The sequence below is a fragment of the Podarcis muralis genome, chromosome 8, assembly GCF_964188315.1.
Source record: "Podarcis muralis chromosome 8, rPodMur119.hap1.1, whole genome shotgun sequence".
Taxonomy (NCBI): domain Eukaryota; kingdom Metazoa; phylum Chordata; class Lepidosauria; order Squamata; family Lacertidae; genus Podarcis; species Podarcis muralis.
The window spans coordinates 40,798,930-40,815,340 of record NC_135662.1 but is presented as its reverse complement, the minus strand read 5'-3'; the positions used below and the strand labels follow the sequence as shown (position 1 = coordinate 40,815,340).

At 39.8% G+C, this 16,411-nt stretch overlaps 1 protein-coding gene across 1 annotated transcript in view; it reads right to left on the bottom strand.

The window, feature by feature from the left end:
- The window catches only part of PRKDC (protein kinase, DNA-activated, catalytic subunit), an 85,632-nt gene that overhangs the window by 44,935 nt on the left and 24,286 nt on the right, over positions 1-16,411 (bottom strand). The window contains exons 26-43 of the mRNA XM_028737018.2: positions 14,666-14,773; positions 13,885-14,111; positions 13,578-13,672; positions 13,093-13,192; positions 12,422-12,552; positions 11,106-11,360; positions 10,354-10,580; positions 8,769-8,977; positions 8,532-8,664; positions 7,458-7,616; positions 5,673-5,876; positions 4,842-5,027; positions 3,584-3,688; positions 2,658-2,825; positions 2,144-2,271; positions 1,503-1,710; positions 1,188-1,366; positions 647-815 (exon numbers count right to left, since the gene is read on the bottom strand). Coding sequence (XP_028592851.2) covers positions 647-815; positions 1,188-1,366; positions 1,503-1,710; positions 2,144-2,271; positions 2,658-2,825; positions 3,584-3,688; positions 4,842-5,027; positions 5,673-5,876; positions 7,458-7,616; positions 8,532-8,664; positions 8,769-8,977; positions 10,354-10,580; positions 11,106-11,360; positions 12,422-12,552; positions 13,093-13,192; positions 13,578-13,672; positions 13,885-14,111; positions 14,666-14,773 — 2,991 coding nt within the window. The remainder of the gene's footprint in view (positions 1-646; positions 816-1,187; positions 1,367-1,502; positions 1,711-2,143; positions 2,272-2,657; positions 2,826-3,583; positions 3,689-4,841; positions 5,028-5,672; positions 5,877-7,457; positions 7,617-8,531; positions 8,665-8,768; positions 8,978-10,353; positions 10,581-11,105; positions 11,361-12,421; positions 12,553-13,092; positions 13,193-13,577; positions 13,673-13,884; positions 14,112-14,665; positions 14,774-16,411) is intronic.

Below are 16,411 nucleotides of genomic sequence, written 5' to 3'. Positions count from 1 at the left end.
CAGCACAGCTTAGATAGGAGACTCTCCTGAACCTATGGTAAAGAGTTCTGTCCTGGGCCCGTTGTTGTTCAACATCTTTATAAATGATTTGGGTGGAGGTATTGCAGGGATGACACCAATCCCCTCTATAAATATACTGTCTCAAGTTACTCAGTAGATCTGTTATGTTGTATAGCAATCATCCACCAATCTCTTTTTACAGTGGTACCTCGTGTTACGTACCATCCCCCTAACGAATGCTGTGGGTTACGCGCTCCACTAACCTGGAAGTAGTTGCCCCTTGTTGCGATCTTTGCCCTGGGATGTGAGCAGAAGTCGCGCTCTGGCAGCGCGGCAGCAGTGGGAGGCGCCATTAGAGAAAGCGTGCCTCATGTTACGAGTAGTTTCCTGTTACGAACGGACCTCCGGAACAGATTAAGTACATAACACGAGGTACCACTGTACTTCCAATAAAATAGGAAGTGCTATTAATTTATCCAGTTTCCTTGTACAGGTACCATGTTGAATGAACTGACTTGAGACTACAGTAGCATCAGTAAGTGTATGGCTCTTACTTGATTGGTGGGCCAACTGATAAAGCCAAATTGGATCTCAGAGCCAGCCACTATTAGCCTCTAGCCTGGGCAACATTTCAATATATACACACCTTTTCTGGTTTTTCTGTGAAAAGAAAGCCTTGGTAAAATTTACTTTCGCTGAACACACAGCTAATAACAGCAATGGCACAATTATATGCAGCACAATGATACTGTCTCCTCTTTTCCAATAGCTGAGTTTCACCAGACATGTTTTCTGTAAAGGCATCATGGCAGGACCTTGAATCAAAACAGATAAAGAGCACTTTTACAGGAAATCATACAGTCTGTAAAACAGTTAAAACAAATGTTTAAAATGTGTTTTAAAAATAAAAATCAATATGCTAAAACCACAAAAAAACACATGGCAGCTTCTGTATGTCCACATAGACTTCGCTAAACATGGATATTTTTTAGCAGTTTGCCGAAAAGAGTACAGTGGAAGTGCCTGCCTGATGTCAACAGGCAGGAGTTTCAAAATGTTTGAACTTGTGAATTGGATAAAACTTTAGCTGATGGGACTGACCTACAGCCTAACTTGAGTTGGGGCATCATGTGAAATCAAGCTAAATGGTGGCACACTGGTTTAAAGGAGAAGTGAGAAATTCTTACTTCATTAGCACCTTCGTAAGTTCATTTCCTTCTGCACATGTGGAGCCCTTGAAAGCTTGGTTAATTCTAGAGTCTTTAGAATATACTTCTTCTTTAGAAAGACGTGAATACATCACTTTCAGAATTTTGTAATAGCTCATTTTCTTGCAGAGTTGTGTTTCAAAAGCAGTTTCATTTGACTGGAAAAAATATTAAAAAGTAGAAAAAGATTCTAGGTGATAACTCAGCAAGAATGCTTAAGCAGCTTTGAAGATAAGTGTACCATTATTCAGTTATATGAAAGGTCAGTTTCAGAAGGCACAGATTAAACTTTACCTTGGTAAATCTAGATTTCAGCGTCTCCATAGCCTCCACGATAATCTTACTTAAAAAAACTTTCAGGGCATCCAAGCTGCAGTGAAGCAGCAGGATGAGAAGAGAGCGATCCACATAGGCTTGACGAGTTGCATTTGAGAGAAGGGCTTCACTCTGGAACATTTTGTGAATGGTGTCCAGCAACGTTACTTGTTTGTCCCAGCTGCCCCTAAACATAGTGAAAAATTTAGAATGATGTTCAATCACATTCTTAGTTAAAACTCAAATCCAATCCCAAATCTCTTCTAGAAGCATCTTAAGAAGTGATTTAACTATGACAATAAATTTTAAAAAACAGGCTCTGCAGGGATATTTTCAAATAAAAAGTAAGTAAAGTAAGTAAAAGTAAGTAAAAATATTTTACTTACATGGCATATATGCCATGTAAGTAAAATATTTTGTACACCAATCACACAGGAAATATAGGCAACCAAGAAAAGCTTAAATGGCTGCAACTAAAGGAATCTGAAATTAAACAAGTTTCCCTGCATTCTCAATAATCCTTTGCTTCAATGCTTGAGTTCGACCAGTTACCAACTCTTGTCTTTTAAACTGTGTGATTTGTAAAAACTGGGTGATACACTACCGCTTTAAAGCACTACCTTCTGGCAATTCTTTTGAAGCTGAGTTCAAATAATTCTTCCATTATATGTCTCTGGTCCCTGCAAAGAATTTCTGTCATCAGCTGCAACAACATGGGACTCTGGGATAATTCAAGTGCATCTAGGAACTAGCGTTTGGGGAGGGGGAGAAGAGATAAACAGAGTATATGCAAAATCTGATTAGAACTAAAGATACATATGAAAGTGAAAACAAAATATAATATATATTCTATAAAAAACATATAATAGAAATCATTTTTACTTTAGCCTACACAGATGCAGCATTTCTGCTTGCAACTTGTTTCACAGGATTGGATCCAACCAAATCTTCCCATTAGCACAAGGACTTTGAATCATTGCACAAGCAGAATTTCTTGTGAAAATGCAACAACTTCGTTTGATACAAGCTAAAGTTTGTTTGTTTTTCATTTTTAAAAGTGTATTACTTAGGGCTCAGAACAGGTAAGAGCCATTCTAAAATGCCTATGAGTAAATGACAGATCTTTTCACTTACTTTTTTCGTGCAATCCACATAGTTATTGTATCTCAAGGTTCCTTTAGGAAACTCATCCGATCTCAAAGGGAAATTAAAGACTACAAGCTGGTCAAGTGCATTCTTAAGGTCATCAAGCCTTTCTCCAACGAGATTAGTAAAGAATGGAAGAATAATAACAGCTTGACTCTGAAATATATATGCAACTTAGAATCAATTGTATTATATGTTCAGGCACATCTAAAAATCTTTATTCTTCCAATAAAATTCTGAGGAAGGAGAGGATATCTGCCAAGTACAAGTTAGGCATGCTGAATTCTATCACAGCCAACACTAACCATATTTCACTGTTAACAAGGGAGATAAAATTACTGTAATGCTCTAATTTTGAATCTTGGGTAATTGCAAGCAGTAAAGACAGTTAAAGCTGTGTAGGGAGGACAGGGGGGATGGGTGTGGTATGGAAATGGGTCGTCCGCAGGATGAAGCAAGGCATCCCCCTAGTCTAGTTAAAATGCAATGGTAAACCGTGTCTGTTTAGCTTAGCTCTGGGTTGATTGTATATGCAAACCTGTTCAGGCTCACTAACTATGGCTTGTTTGGGGCCGACAAACCACAATCCAAAACCATGGTTCAAATTCAGCTGTGAAAACTGGTTTACATTAACTGTCGTGTTGTTGTTCGATCCAAACATGGTATCCTGGGCTTACTCCAAAGTTTGTTGCATTGCTCTGTGCCCACTGCCCATCCTGGCTACAGAGTGTGTGGAAACAATGGCTTGAAAACAAAACTGTTCATGTGGTGAGGAGCGACACTCGCTGAGGCTTTTGCAGACCTCTCTGAGGGTACTTTGCAAGTTTCTTTAAGAATGAATGAATGAATGAATGAATGATTGTGTGGACAAAGTTCTCTGCTAACTCTGCAAATAGTAAAAAAAATTAACTTACCTTGAGATTTAGACCCAACATCTGGTCAGTAAGTAGACTTGTATATGTATTAAAAACTATAGAAAATGCCTCATGGTGTGTATTGAATGACACAGAAGAGTCAATCTGAAGAAAGGAAAGAATTTTAAAGCCAAATTTTCACTTAGAATTAATTCATATATACAACTACATCAGTCAAAAAAGTTGTTAAAATATGTTTCAACTGACACCACATGTGTATGCAAGGAAGTTTGGATTGAATATTTATTTATTTATTATATCCCAAACCTTTTGTGGAATAAGATTCTCTGGGTGGATAGCATCCAGCAACAAAGAAATAAAGAAAGTGATAATGATGCAAATTAAGAAGAGGAGCAATCAGAAGAAACCCTTCCCTACATTAGAACACACACCCTCAGAGAAAAACAAGGGCCAATCATTCAGAAAGACTAATGTTACCAGACATGTTTTCAAGTTAGCCCAGGACCTGATCCAACCAGTATTGTACAGAGTCCAGGAAATGCATCTGATTAGCTGTGCAACATCCAGATAAGGAATACAGCTGTTGTTGTTAAAAGATGTATAGACCACTTCACAACATAAAATCATCAAAGGCGTATAGATAGTAAAAACAGAATAATATAGGGAGGGGTGCTGTAATAATTACTAGCGTGTAATAGGAATGCTGAAAGAGGTGTAGATAGACTAGAATGCTCTGGTCATCTTAATTCAGCATCCTGAAAACAACTACAGGGTGCGGAACACCCCAGTGCAGCTGGCCTTATTGCACATCTTCAGTTTCCTCCAAATACCCAGGATGCCTCCAGTGTTTCCCTAAGCGGCAGCCAGGGTTGAGTTGCATGTTTCAAATGTCCTAGGCCCCTGAATTAGGATATGCATAGGCCTTTCACTGCTGCGCTGCACAGCAGAAAAAGAGGCTGCAGATATATACAGCACCTAAGGACTGGATCTGGGTGTTAGCTGCACCACATAACCCAACCTTGGGATCACTTCTGTACTGGAGATAGCTCTCTGAACAAATGCCCCCAAATATTTCCATGCTCATATTTTGCACACTTTCCAAAATACAGTTCCAATAAAAAATGTCAAACCTCAAGAATAAACATTTCAAAATTAGAAGAAGAATATCATCTAGATTTTTCTTAAATGTTTCACACCTGGGATCTGTTGTGATATCACCGACTCTCTAAAACTAACCAGAGTGGGCCTTGGGCTCCCTCACATGCCCTGAACTCAGCTATTACAGTTGTAGCTTTACCTGCAGAACTTTAGCTAGCAGGGTTAGGACAGCCATTTTGCTTTCAGGAGCAGAATCTTTGGTCCACCAGTGGTCAAGCTGCCTCCAGTTTTTCAAGATGGCCACCACCAGTTTCACTCCTTGTTGCTTGCGAACAGCACGGTCTCTAAAGCTCTGGTCCAACATACCATTCAAAACAGTACCAACCTGAAAGCAGAGTACGGGTACCATGAAATATTGATGTAATTCAACACCCAGACTAAAGCATAATGTTTTCAAGATTAGCAGCTAAATGAATCATTACAGTGGTCCTAAGCTTTTCTATGGCCATTTCTGCCAAAGATGGCCTTCCACAAAGAATGGCTGAAATGAAGCATCTGAGAAAATGAAAATGCAATGTCAAAAATCCTTAGATTCCACATAGATTACCAGTGCTTATGATGCATTAAATTTTTCTCAGACATTTAAGCTGCATTAAGTTTGCAACATAGCAAAGTGTAATTCATTATTTCAGACTCTGCCCAAAACCTGAAATAAGAATGTATAAGTTAAATGGTCTCAAGATGTCAGTACCAGGGGAAAATCCTTACAAGCACTGTTTGTAGTACAGTAGGAGAGAGAGAAATTACATCTTTCCCATTTTGTCGCTAGGCACAGACTTTGGAAGCGCTGGGGCAGCCGTATACAAACATTCACAGGGATTATGCTTACTGAATTAAAACAGGAAACAGAATATTCCTTGCTGCAACAAGAAGGTAGGGTTACTGCTCTCTCTCTCTCTTTTATTTCAGTTGCTCAGGAGTAAAATGTGTGAGAGAATAAGTTTGCCAGCTGAAAGTAGAAGTACATTACCATTTTGGGGCTGTCTTGAGCTGATTTCATAAGCTGAAGTACTGCTATATCCATATTTTCCAGCAACTCTTCATTAATGGTTTCCCCAAACAAGCTGTAGAAATACTCTCCATGAGAAAAACTGATAAGGTTTCTTTGAGATGTTCCAGATAATGGCACAGATAACATTAATGTGTTCAGCAGGAGACTCACCAGCTCTATGCACTATAGGGAAATGAATATAAAAGCGTTACATTTGTGTATCCTAACATCATTAGCAAACTTTTCAGTCAAAAAATGTATACCTTTCCCCATCTTTACAACTTTGGAGCATCCTCAGTTCCACACAAACGGAGGAAGGGCTAAGAATCCTGTTTGGGTGGAGGAGCCCCACCCAGTCTGAGAAGCTATTCAAAATAACTCCAACATTAGAACAAAAATCTAGTAAACAATGAGCATCCTGGACACCAATCCAGAGAAGAGAAAAAGAGGAATTAATATGATGAGCTTTCTTCAACTACAGTGCCTTCTCGGGTCCTGAGGTAACTGTGGGTCTAGGAATTAACAACCTTAAAAAAATAACCTTGGGTGAATCAGGATATCCTCCATCCATTGAGAAAAATGAATATTTATGCTGAGCAACAGCATCCTGCTTTTTGTCTGTCTCAGAGAGATTAATTATTGGGATTAACTGTCAATAAATTTATGTAATAAATTAATTAAATAGATCAATTAGTTAAAAAAAATGGGATTATTGTTATTAAAAACCACCATTCAATCTATTACCTACCCTTTGTCAAGGGTGGGTGTCATCAATTTAAAATGCAATAGTAAAAAAATACATCTTTGGACCCAGCCTATGCTTCTGACTGTATCTGAGGTGTCAAAGGCTAGGGTCAAGAGCTGTATGTTCAGCATATGATGCACATGAAACAGCAGGACCCATGTAGAAGAATCAACCTGCTTAGAATGTTCTGCTCAAGAGTTGTGCCAGAGTAGCATCAGTATCTGCTAGTATAAGGTGATTCTGGGCTCTAGCTACCAGCCAATCACTCTGGAGGACCATGGTCTAGGTCCTACTTTCTCTCTTGCTACTGTTGGTATTTTGATTTATTTCTCTTTCTTAAATAAACAATATGGTGGAGGCAGAGAGAAAGAAAGAAGGAAGGAAAGGTCTCCTGAGCATTGCTGTTCAGGTGCAGAGCTGTTCCGACATCAATGTTCCCTTAGTGGAAAGGATGAGAGGGGAGAGATTTTGTGTGTACAGTGGTACCTCAGGTTACAGATGCTTCAGGTTACAGACTCCACTAACCCAGAAATAGTACCTCGGGTTAAGAAATTTACTTCAGGATGAGAACAGAAATTGTGTGGTGGCGGCGGCAGCAGAAGGCCCAATAGCTAAAAGTGGTATCTCAGTTTAAGAACAGTTTCAGGTTAAGAATGGACCTCCAGAACGAATTAAGTTCTTAACCCAAGGTACCACTGTACAGGATCCTGGTTCCCTTGTGCAAAAGCCAGGGCCCAAGAGTGTTCTCCTCCACTTAGACAGAATGTGCCCATCACAGAGTTTAAGTGAAATCTATATCTACACACACACCTATGTAGAAAGATATGAATGAAGGACATGATTAAACTTATTCATGACAGAGGACGCCATTTAAATTTTTCTCCTCTGTGATACTGATAACAACTTGGGTGGCTAACTAAAATCACAGGTAGCAGCAATCAGAAAATCGGATAATCTGAAATATCAGGGACATGAACATCAGAAATACATGCATGGCATCAACAAGGCCTGGCTCCTACCTGTACACCGAAAGCAAAAGCCAGACGCAGCAGACTCTCAGCTAATCGTTTACTGTTGATGTCCAACAAGGGTAGGGACTGCCTTTCGTCTCCTGGTGCAATACCTTTGTATACAACTAACATGAGTTTAGAGCCAGTCTCGCAATGCAGAGCTGAAACCTTAGGGAGGAGGAAAAGAACAAAAAATGCAGTAGGAAAAAAAAGTTCAGAATCATTGGGGGGGACGACAATAAAAGTTTTTAAGCTGAAGTTACGATGTGCCTTTTCTTTTCTTCTCTTGCCACTTGCAAACTCTTCTTAAGAGATTCTTCTGGAGTTAAGCAATCATCAGGAATGAAGGAAACGCTATAACTTCCTCCTGCAAGCATGCCCTGCCCCCCAAATAACCAAGAATCGGAACACCATGGTTTTAATGCCACCAGAACAGCAATATCTCATGAGCAGCTGTCATTACGAGAACCTCAATGTGAACAAAATTAGATTCACCCAACAGTGCACAAATTCAAACATGTGATAGCAATCTTCTTAAGGAGGCAGAAGAGAGGAAGCATTTGCTCCATTTTTGCAAAAGAAATGCACTCCGTTTATCCTCCAGTCAAGAAGCATGGTTACTGGTAACTGCATAATGTACAGCACCTTATACAGTGGTGCCTTGCGAGACGAAATTAATCCCTTCCGCGAGTCTCTTCGTCTTGCGGTTTTTTCATCTTGCAAAGCACGGCTATTAGCGGCTTAGCGGCTATTAGCGGCTTAGCGGCTATTAACGGCTTAGCGGCTTTAAGATAAAGGAAACAAACTCGCAAGACGTTTCATCTTGCGAAGCAAGCCCATAGGGAAATTCGCCTTGCGGAACAACTCAAAAAACGGAAAACCCTTTCGTCTAGGGAGTTTTTCGTCTTGCGAGGCATTCGTCTTGCGGGGCACCACTGTACTGAATTTTTGTTATGCTATAATAGGTTGGCAGTGTAGTTACTGCAAAACTACTCTAGTGAACGTTATACTACTTCCAATAAATAAATATTTTTTGCTTTACAAAGTGCTGATGCCAATACAAATGACAAGCTGTGCTTTTACCTCATGCTGCAAGGTACAATGAAGAAGGCCGGCGTTATGAAGCTGTTTGCATGCAGACAGGATGGAACCAATCCTAACGTGATCCAACCGTGCGTCTGGATTGTACAGCTCAACACTGCAAAGTTCCTCAATGCTGGCAAAACAAAAGAGTACTGATACTAAGCATGTGGCTCGAGCAATAAGTCATTTGTTTTGTTTTATGCATTTATTAGATCCTTATGTTCAGAGACATCCTACCTTTTTGATGTTATTATTTTCTTTATGCTGATCTCCAAAGGTTCTCTATAAGGAGATCTCATCAAAGCTTTTATAAGCCTGACGCAAACATCCGGAAGCTTTTCCATAACTTGTACATCAGCTATATTAAACCCTATGCTTCTGGGGTCACAGACGGTCCTCACAACGAGCTCTATCAGATTCTCATTAAGCAACTGTCTCTCAAGCAGCTGGGAATTACAAGATAAAAATGAGACAAGAAGTTTTAATTTCATAATCCAACCATTTTCACTTACATTCAAGGTTTCATCATTCAAGATTTTATCTGCCTGCACCTCTCAACAGAAGCAAAATAGTCCCTTTGATCCTCACACCTTACTTGTTGGTTTTGCTGTCTTAATGTAATCCACTTACCTTGCCTGGTAATTAACCCCATGTAACAGGATCCGCAGCTCATTCATCAGTAGGGTCAGAGGACACATTTTACCATGTGCAATGGCAATCTCGGATCCAGAGTGTTTTTTTAGGTTGCAGCAAATGGCTTATACAAGTAATTACTGGATTTTCTTCTTACAGTGGTGCATCGCAAGACAAAATTAATTCGTTCCGCGAGTTTTTCCGTCTTGCGATTTTTTTCGTCTTGCGAAGCATGGTTTCGGAAAAGTTTTGGAAAAGCTTCAAAAATCACCAAAGTCTTCAAAAACCTCAAAAAAGGTTACCACACCGCGTGCTATGAGTTGCTCCTCGAAGTCAAGTCGCAACTGTATTAATGGCGTTAAGAAAAAGGAAACAAACTTGCAAGACGTTTCCGTCTTGCGAAGCAAGCCCATAGGGAAAATCGTCTTGCGAAGCAACTCAAAAAACCAAAAACCCTTTCGTCTTGCGAGCTTTTTGTCTTGTGAGGCATTCGTCTTGCGAGATACCACTGTATTTTGAACTCCTCGGTGTAACAAACAGCTTTTGAGCTTCCCTTCCATTTAGCAAATAATTTGCCACTTGTGGGAAGCATCCAGCGCTGCTGGGGAATTTTTAGAAACCCAAAAATATCGTGATTTTTAAACAGACATTATAATTTGTGAGTTTTCACCCATCACACCAAAAATCAGGTAAAGTCATGGCAAAGTCACATTTTGGTCTGCCATCTTGATTCAAAATGGTGCCCGGAATCCAAACCTCAAAAAAGATTGCTTCCCCCACTTCTGGAACACTTGTGCCAAGTTGGCAGTACTTAAGCCCTGGGGAGGTCATTTCGGTGCTGCTAACACAGTGGTTTGGCTTCACCCTCAGAGGCACACTCCATTGTCTCTCAGGACAGGCGGATGCCAATAACAACAGCATGCCAAAATCAAGTTTCAGTCCACCATCTTGAATCAAAATAGCTCCTGGCATCCAAACATTGAAAAAGACTACCCCCACCCTCAGAAACCATCATGCTGAGTTTGGCGATGGTATTTCAAGAGGTTGCCAAACCTAGACAAAAAAGATTGAAGTTGCACCACAGCCATGTTTTAGCACACAATCTTGATTCCAAACAATGGCCAACATCTTGAGCACAGGTAACTAACAGCACTTTTGTTTAGACCTTGGGCAACAAACACAAGCTTACCTTCCAGAATTCCTGCTGGTGGGTCTCCAAAACCATGCTTACAAAAATCATAATTCGAACTACAATTGTACACTTGCTGTAATTGTACTCTTCTCTTTCTTGTGGACTGAACATGTTGCCTTTGGACCCAGTGCTAAAACACTGTTCTGCACCAGACACATCATGCAAGGCCATTTTTTCCAGGAAGAAGCCCAACGATGTCAGGAATGAAGACCCTATATTTGTAGCTTGGAGGGGGAAAATGCACTAGCATAGAAATAGTTTCCTCGGAATATAAAATACAACCTTATTTTGTTAGACATAAGAATTATGTGAAGGGAATAAAAAGCAAAACCAACATACTTTTTGCCCCCAACGGTCTAGAACTATGCTTCACTCAATTTCCCTTCCCTTCTATCGCACCACTAACATTATATTTTAGATACATATTTTGATAATACTAAAATATCAAAAGAGTAATAAAAAAAAAGCTGAATATTATTTCACATAATGTGGCCTACAGTGGTTAACAGCAAAGATGACAATAAGAGCTTGTGCAGGTAAGACAACTCCAGATAACAAAGGCTGCTATAGAAGAGTACTTTGAACTTTCTGTGCGAGAGTAAGACACTGGGATAAAGCAAGGGAACATCTGTGCATGAAAACATGCCTGCACAATGTGTGGAACAGTGGGTATCCCACTATTATGCACTTTGCTCTAATGAATTATGACAGACAACTGATCAAAAAAGCTGCTTCTGTAATTTACTTACCCAGCATCTCATTTGGTTTGATCATTCCCTGCTCGATAAAAGTATTGTAACAGTCCAAAGAAGCCAGAAGCATATCCATCCACTGCACAACAGCGCGCAAACTAAAGGTCTCTTGCAAATCATGAAGAGTTGGGTGAGCCAGTATTCCGGATATATTTTCACCCTCACAACCACCTCCTTCAAATTTTTTAATGAGGAAAGAGATTCCTTGTTTCTGAAGGACATCACCCAACCAAGAAGATGGGGACTTGTTATCTGATGAAGAAACAGAAGTAGGACCTCTGAATGGTATATAGCCTATGTCTTGGCAGATTTGAACAAATTTTTAATGGAAACTGTGGCTAGATCTCTCTTTTCTCGCCGCAAAAGCATGAAAGAAAATTTTCCCATTAAAACCATCCTGTCCAGCTGCTGTTCTCATACATTACAATTTTTAATTTGGTTATGTTATTCACCTTTAAACTCACGCCTACATTTTAAGGTATCGTGTTATAGATCTTATTTTAGCCATGTTTTAGATATTTCTAATATTCTTTATCATTTATCTATCACAACCCTGAAGAAAATTGAAAGATAATTTCACAGTACTTTTATCTAGCAAAAGAAAGAAAAAAGACCTTAGCAAATTCTTAGGCTACAATCCTGAGCTATTTAAATCCCATAATGTTAACAAGGTACCCACATACCTTATATCAGATCCAACTTTTCACCAGTGTATGGGGGACTCAAGCTAAAAAGAACACTGACTTGCCTAAAACCATTTGGTGAGCTCAAGGCAAAGGCAACAGCTCAACTGAAGAATTCTAGATTCACCACACAGACCGCATTCAGAGGTTTATATTTCAGTTTAATAAGCCAAGCTACAAGCAGCGTAGGAGTCCCTTCCAACTCTACAATTCTGTGGTCTATGATTTATGACTGCACATGCAGCCCCTTTGTTCCTTCCTTCATGCAAAAAAGCAAGCAAGCAAGCAAGCCAACCAACCAAGAACGGTTCCATCAAGCATAGTTTTGTTTTGCTTTTTGTCCAAACTTGGAAACTATGGCTAACAACTCTGAAACCAAGTCAGGATATAAAGCCAACTTCAAACCATGGCTTTTCCAAAGGAGTTGACCATAGATTCCAAGTTTGGACAAAACAGGCAACGATAGTTAATGGAAGACTTCCTGGTTCGTTTGGTTGCTCTCACAAAGGGACAAGTGAAGATACCATGCACACAGTCAAAAGACCACAAAGGCAAGAAGTCACTCACTGTCTCACAGCCACCATATTTACACCAGCAGCATATTGCTCACATATGCTGCAGCATACAAACCTGGCAGCAACGGAACTAATTCGAAAAAAAGCTCCATAACTTTATGCCGGCATTCTGTTTGGGGTCGTCCACACTGCATCAAAAGCCACATGACAACATCCTCCAAGCATATGGATGTCTGTGGAAATCCCCTATATAAGGTGGTTACAAAAAAGAATAAGTCTGAAGTTATTAGCCGAATAATAATAATTTATTATTTATACCCCACCCATCTGGCTGGGTTTCCCCAGCCACTCTGGGTGGCTTCCAACAAAATATTAAAATGCAGTGGTCTGTTAAACATTAAAAGCTTCCCTAAACAGGGCTGCCTTCAGATGTCTTCTAAAAGTCTGGTAGTTGTTCCTTTCTTTGACATCTGGTGGGAGGGTGTTTGACAGGGCGGGTGCCACTACCGAGAAGGCCCTCTGCCTGGTTCCCTGTAACTTGGCCTCTCGCAGCAAGGGAACTGCCAGAAGGCCCTCGGTGCTGGACCTCAGTGTCCAGGCAGAATGATGGGGGTGGAGACACTCCTTCAGGTACACTGGGCCGAGGCCGTTTAGGCAATCAGTTACTTAAAACACTGCTTTGCTTATAAATTTGAAAGAAAAAGAAGTATTTCAAATCTACATTATAAGTGTTGTGTTGTTAACCACAACAAACATGCTTCTCAGAACTACAAAGAGATTACTAACCTAGGTATCCTCCGTTGATTTTCTTTGTTGAGGCTTGATGCTTTATGCTTAATTATACGCTTCAGGTGATCAACAGCATCACAACATTGTTGGGCTGTGCCTGTTTTAATTGTTTTGAAAATATGATATGGTAACTGGCCCAAAATAAATTTTCTAAAAGATCATGTCTGTTTCTGGCCCTGTAGACAATGCTAAAAATACACTTTACTTCACAAATTTACACTTTTTTAAAAGTGCATAATAATGAAAAAGCAAATTAACATAAAATGTGGAACATGAGAAGCATTTTAAAGGGATGTCATTTCAAATTTGCCCTTCCAAGCATGTTTCTTTATTTTTATTACAAGGCAGACATTTTAGCAGTTTCCAAAACTTAAACATTTTAACTAAAAACTCCAAATATATAGGTCTGCATTTCTTCAAGATTTGAAGCAGCAAGTATGAAGCCTATCAAACAAACTTTGAAACAAGCTTTCAACATATACCTAAAGATTTCTCATCTCCATGTGTTAAGGCCAGACTTTCCAGGTACACAACCAATGCTTCAAAAACGAACTGGTCCACCAAAGCACTTTCTTCCCTATGAAACATGAAAAAAATATATAAGCAAACTAATATTTTCAGCATTAGACAAGAAAGCATCCTTTTCTGTTGCCAGAAATATCACACCATTTTTCAGCCAGATCTCTGTGGAAGCTTTAGTAAACACTGCATTCTCTCTCTCCTCAAAGTATGGACATTCCCTCTATTATTTTCATGCAGCATAGCAAAAATGCAAACTCTGTTGCTTACCTAAATTCTCTGTAGATGTTGTTAAAAGCAAGAGAACTTCCCAACCGCTTGAAAGCATTGGGATGGAGAGCAAGACTGTATAGTCTCTTGAAGAGCGACTTGGTATTTACTGGACTTCTCTCCTGCTGCTGCGGCGTACTCTGCTTAATAGACCATTTCAAAAATTCTCGGACACACTGACCACAGAAGTCTCTCAGAGCACTGTCCACAGGGTCTACTATGCCTTCCTGAAACAGAGAATGGGCTTGGTTCACCATAAAGGAATTCTGTGATAAGAGTTTATTTCCTCAACCCCTGTACTGCACACTTCATTCGATGAGTAATGAAGAATTAGTTGATAAGGAAAAAAGTAGAGAGATTTCTCATACTTTTCATCCTAAATTTATACAGGAAAATATCTCAAGGTCTACTTTGAGAGTGTCTTATGGTTCTAATAATTGTCCAAAATTTCTTTCACATTCTGCTTGCAAATAGACTGAAAACAGGTTTCTGGTTGGTTGGTTGGTTTTTTTAAAGGATTATTTTGTGATTAGTGTAATACAGATTTTTTAAAAAACAAAACTTAGCTGGAATCCTGCATGCTTCGAGACAGTAAAAAACAAATCTAAGAACAAGTTTGGGGTGATTGCCCACATCACTGAACTGAAAGTGAATCAATGGTGTATGGCAAGACAAATAAAATCTTCTCACCAAAAAAGCCTGAGAATTAGAGCATGAAGTGTTTATAAACATCTTTGACGAAAAGTATTGATTATTCATCTTGCATTTACTGATTACCTACCAAAATTGCTTCCAGTAATGCCACAGTATCTTGACTTTCAAACTTTTTGTTGTTTGTGAACCAGTGAATTAACTCCATAACCAGTGTCCCATAGAGTTGTCTTGTAACCTAAAAGGGGAAAAAAACATTGTGCTTTATGTTTGACAGGCACACTGTAGATCAGAGGTTTCAAACCTTTATGAGCCCACAGCTCCCTTGACCAACTACATTCTTTCTGCGGCACCCCTGTGGGGCTCAGGAGCCCAGTTATGTCACCCCTTGCATGCAGAGATGGCAGCCTCTCACCCTTTTCAAACATCCTCCCTTGTGGAGTGTTCCCTCAACCTCCTCTTCTTGGGAGTCCTTTGGGCAGCTGCTTCCATCCCTGGTCTCTGAGCGGCCCCCACCGCCCTGCCCCAAAGAGAGGTGCCTCCCAGAGGAACCATTAGCCTCTGGTGCCTGTAGCAAGGGCTGTCACAATAAACAGCTGTGCAAGCCTTTGGGAGGCAGAGACACAAGAGGGCATCAGAGGACGGAGGGAAGGAAAGAGGGACAGAGGCCAGTGTTGCCTGTGGCACCCTTGACCATCATTCAAGGCACCCTAGGCTGCCACTGCACACTGGTTGAAAACCACTGCTGTATATGATTTCTCATCAACTAATTCCCAACACACCCATGGGCTTTCCCCAGAAGTTCATGTTTAGCAACCTGAATAAAAGACTGAACAGTCTTGATATAACTGAAATGTTTTTTGTTTTTGTATTTTTTTATCTAAAGCAATCCAGACAAACCATGAGCTATAGTCAAGGTGTTTGTGGTTTGGTTGGGGGAATCAAAAGCCCAGGTTCAGATACAATGTCAAACCAAACCCCAGTTCAGCTTCAGGAAGCATTACAGGCATTACAGTAGCAGGACCAGGGAGGAGTGAAGTGGCCACAATTTTTTGCCACAAGGACCTTCAAGCTCACGCTTAGCTGTTGTTAGTCTTAAGTGTCACATGCAAACTGGACCTCTGTGTATTTCCATTATTGCAGTTTTGGATAAAAGTTTGTTGATAAAAATCAGGACACAGCTTTTCCTTTTCAGTTTCGTAAGTTTACAATTTGTATTCTACCACTACATAAAACTTCAAAAAATGCCTTTATGATAACTGCAGGAAAATGTGTTTCACTCCATAGGTAATTGGAGAAAAAAAAATATTTGTGTCATTTTTAAACAAAATTGCAACTTCTTTTGGCCATAAGGCATCTTGAATTTCATGCAGAGTTGTGCGTGTTTTCATATGGTTCTTGATTTATTCTTCTATCTTAATCATTTCAAGGGACTGAGTTTTGTAAAGAAGCAAGCCAAAAAATAAAAGAGATACTACAAAAAGTAGTGTACAGGGGTTTCCTGAAGGCTATGAGGCCTTTGTGTGTTATACAGAACACCTGAGCATTTTGGTGTATGAGTGTTTTTGTGGAAACTCCTTTGAGATTAAACCATGTATTGCCTAGACTATTCAAAATATCTTTATTCTGAGAATTGATCTCTCAGTCTCTTGTATCCTAGTATGACACTAACAATTACACCACACTGGATCTCTATTATGGCACACTGGCTCTATCTATACTGCAAGTATCCTCTAAATTTTAAATACATTTCCCCCTTCTCTCCAGTTTCCACGGTTTACAAGATATAAAACACACACAAAAACTGTTTTATGGGGGAGGTGGCTGAAAAATATACTGAAATCCAAAATAACCCCAACAGCTTCTACCAAATATT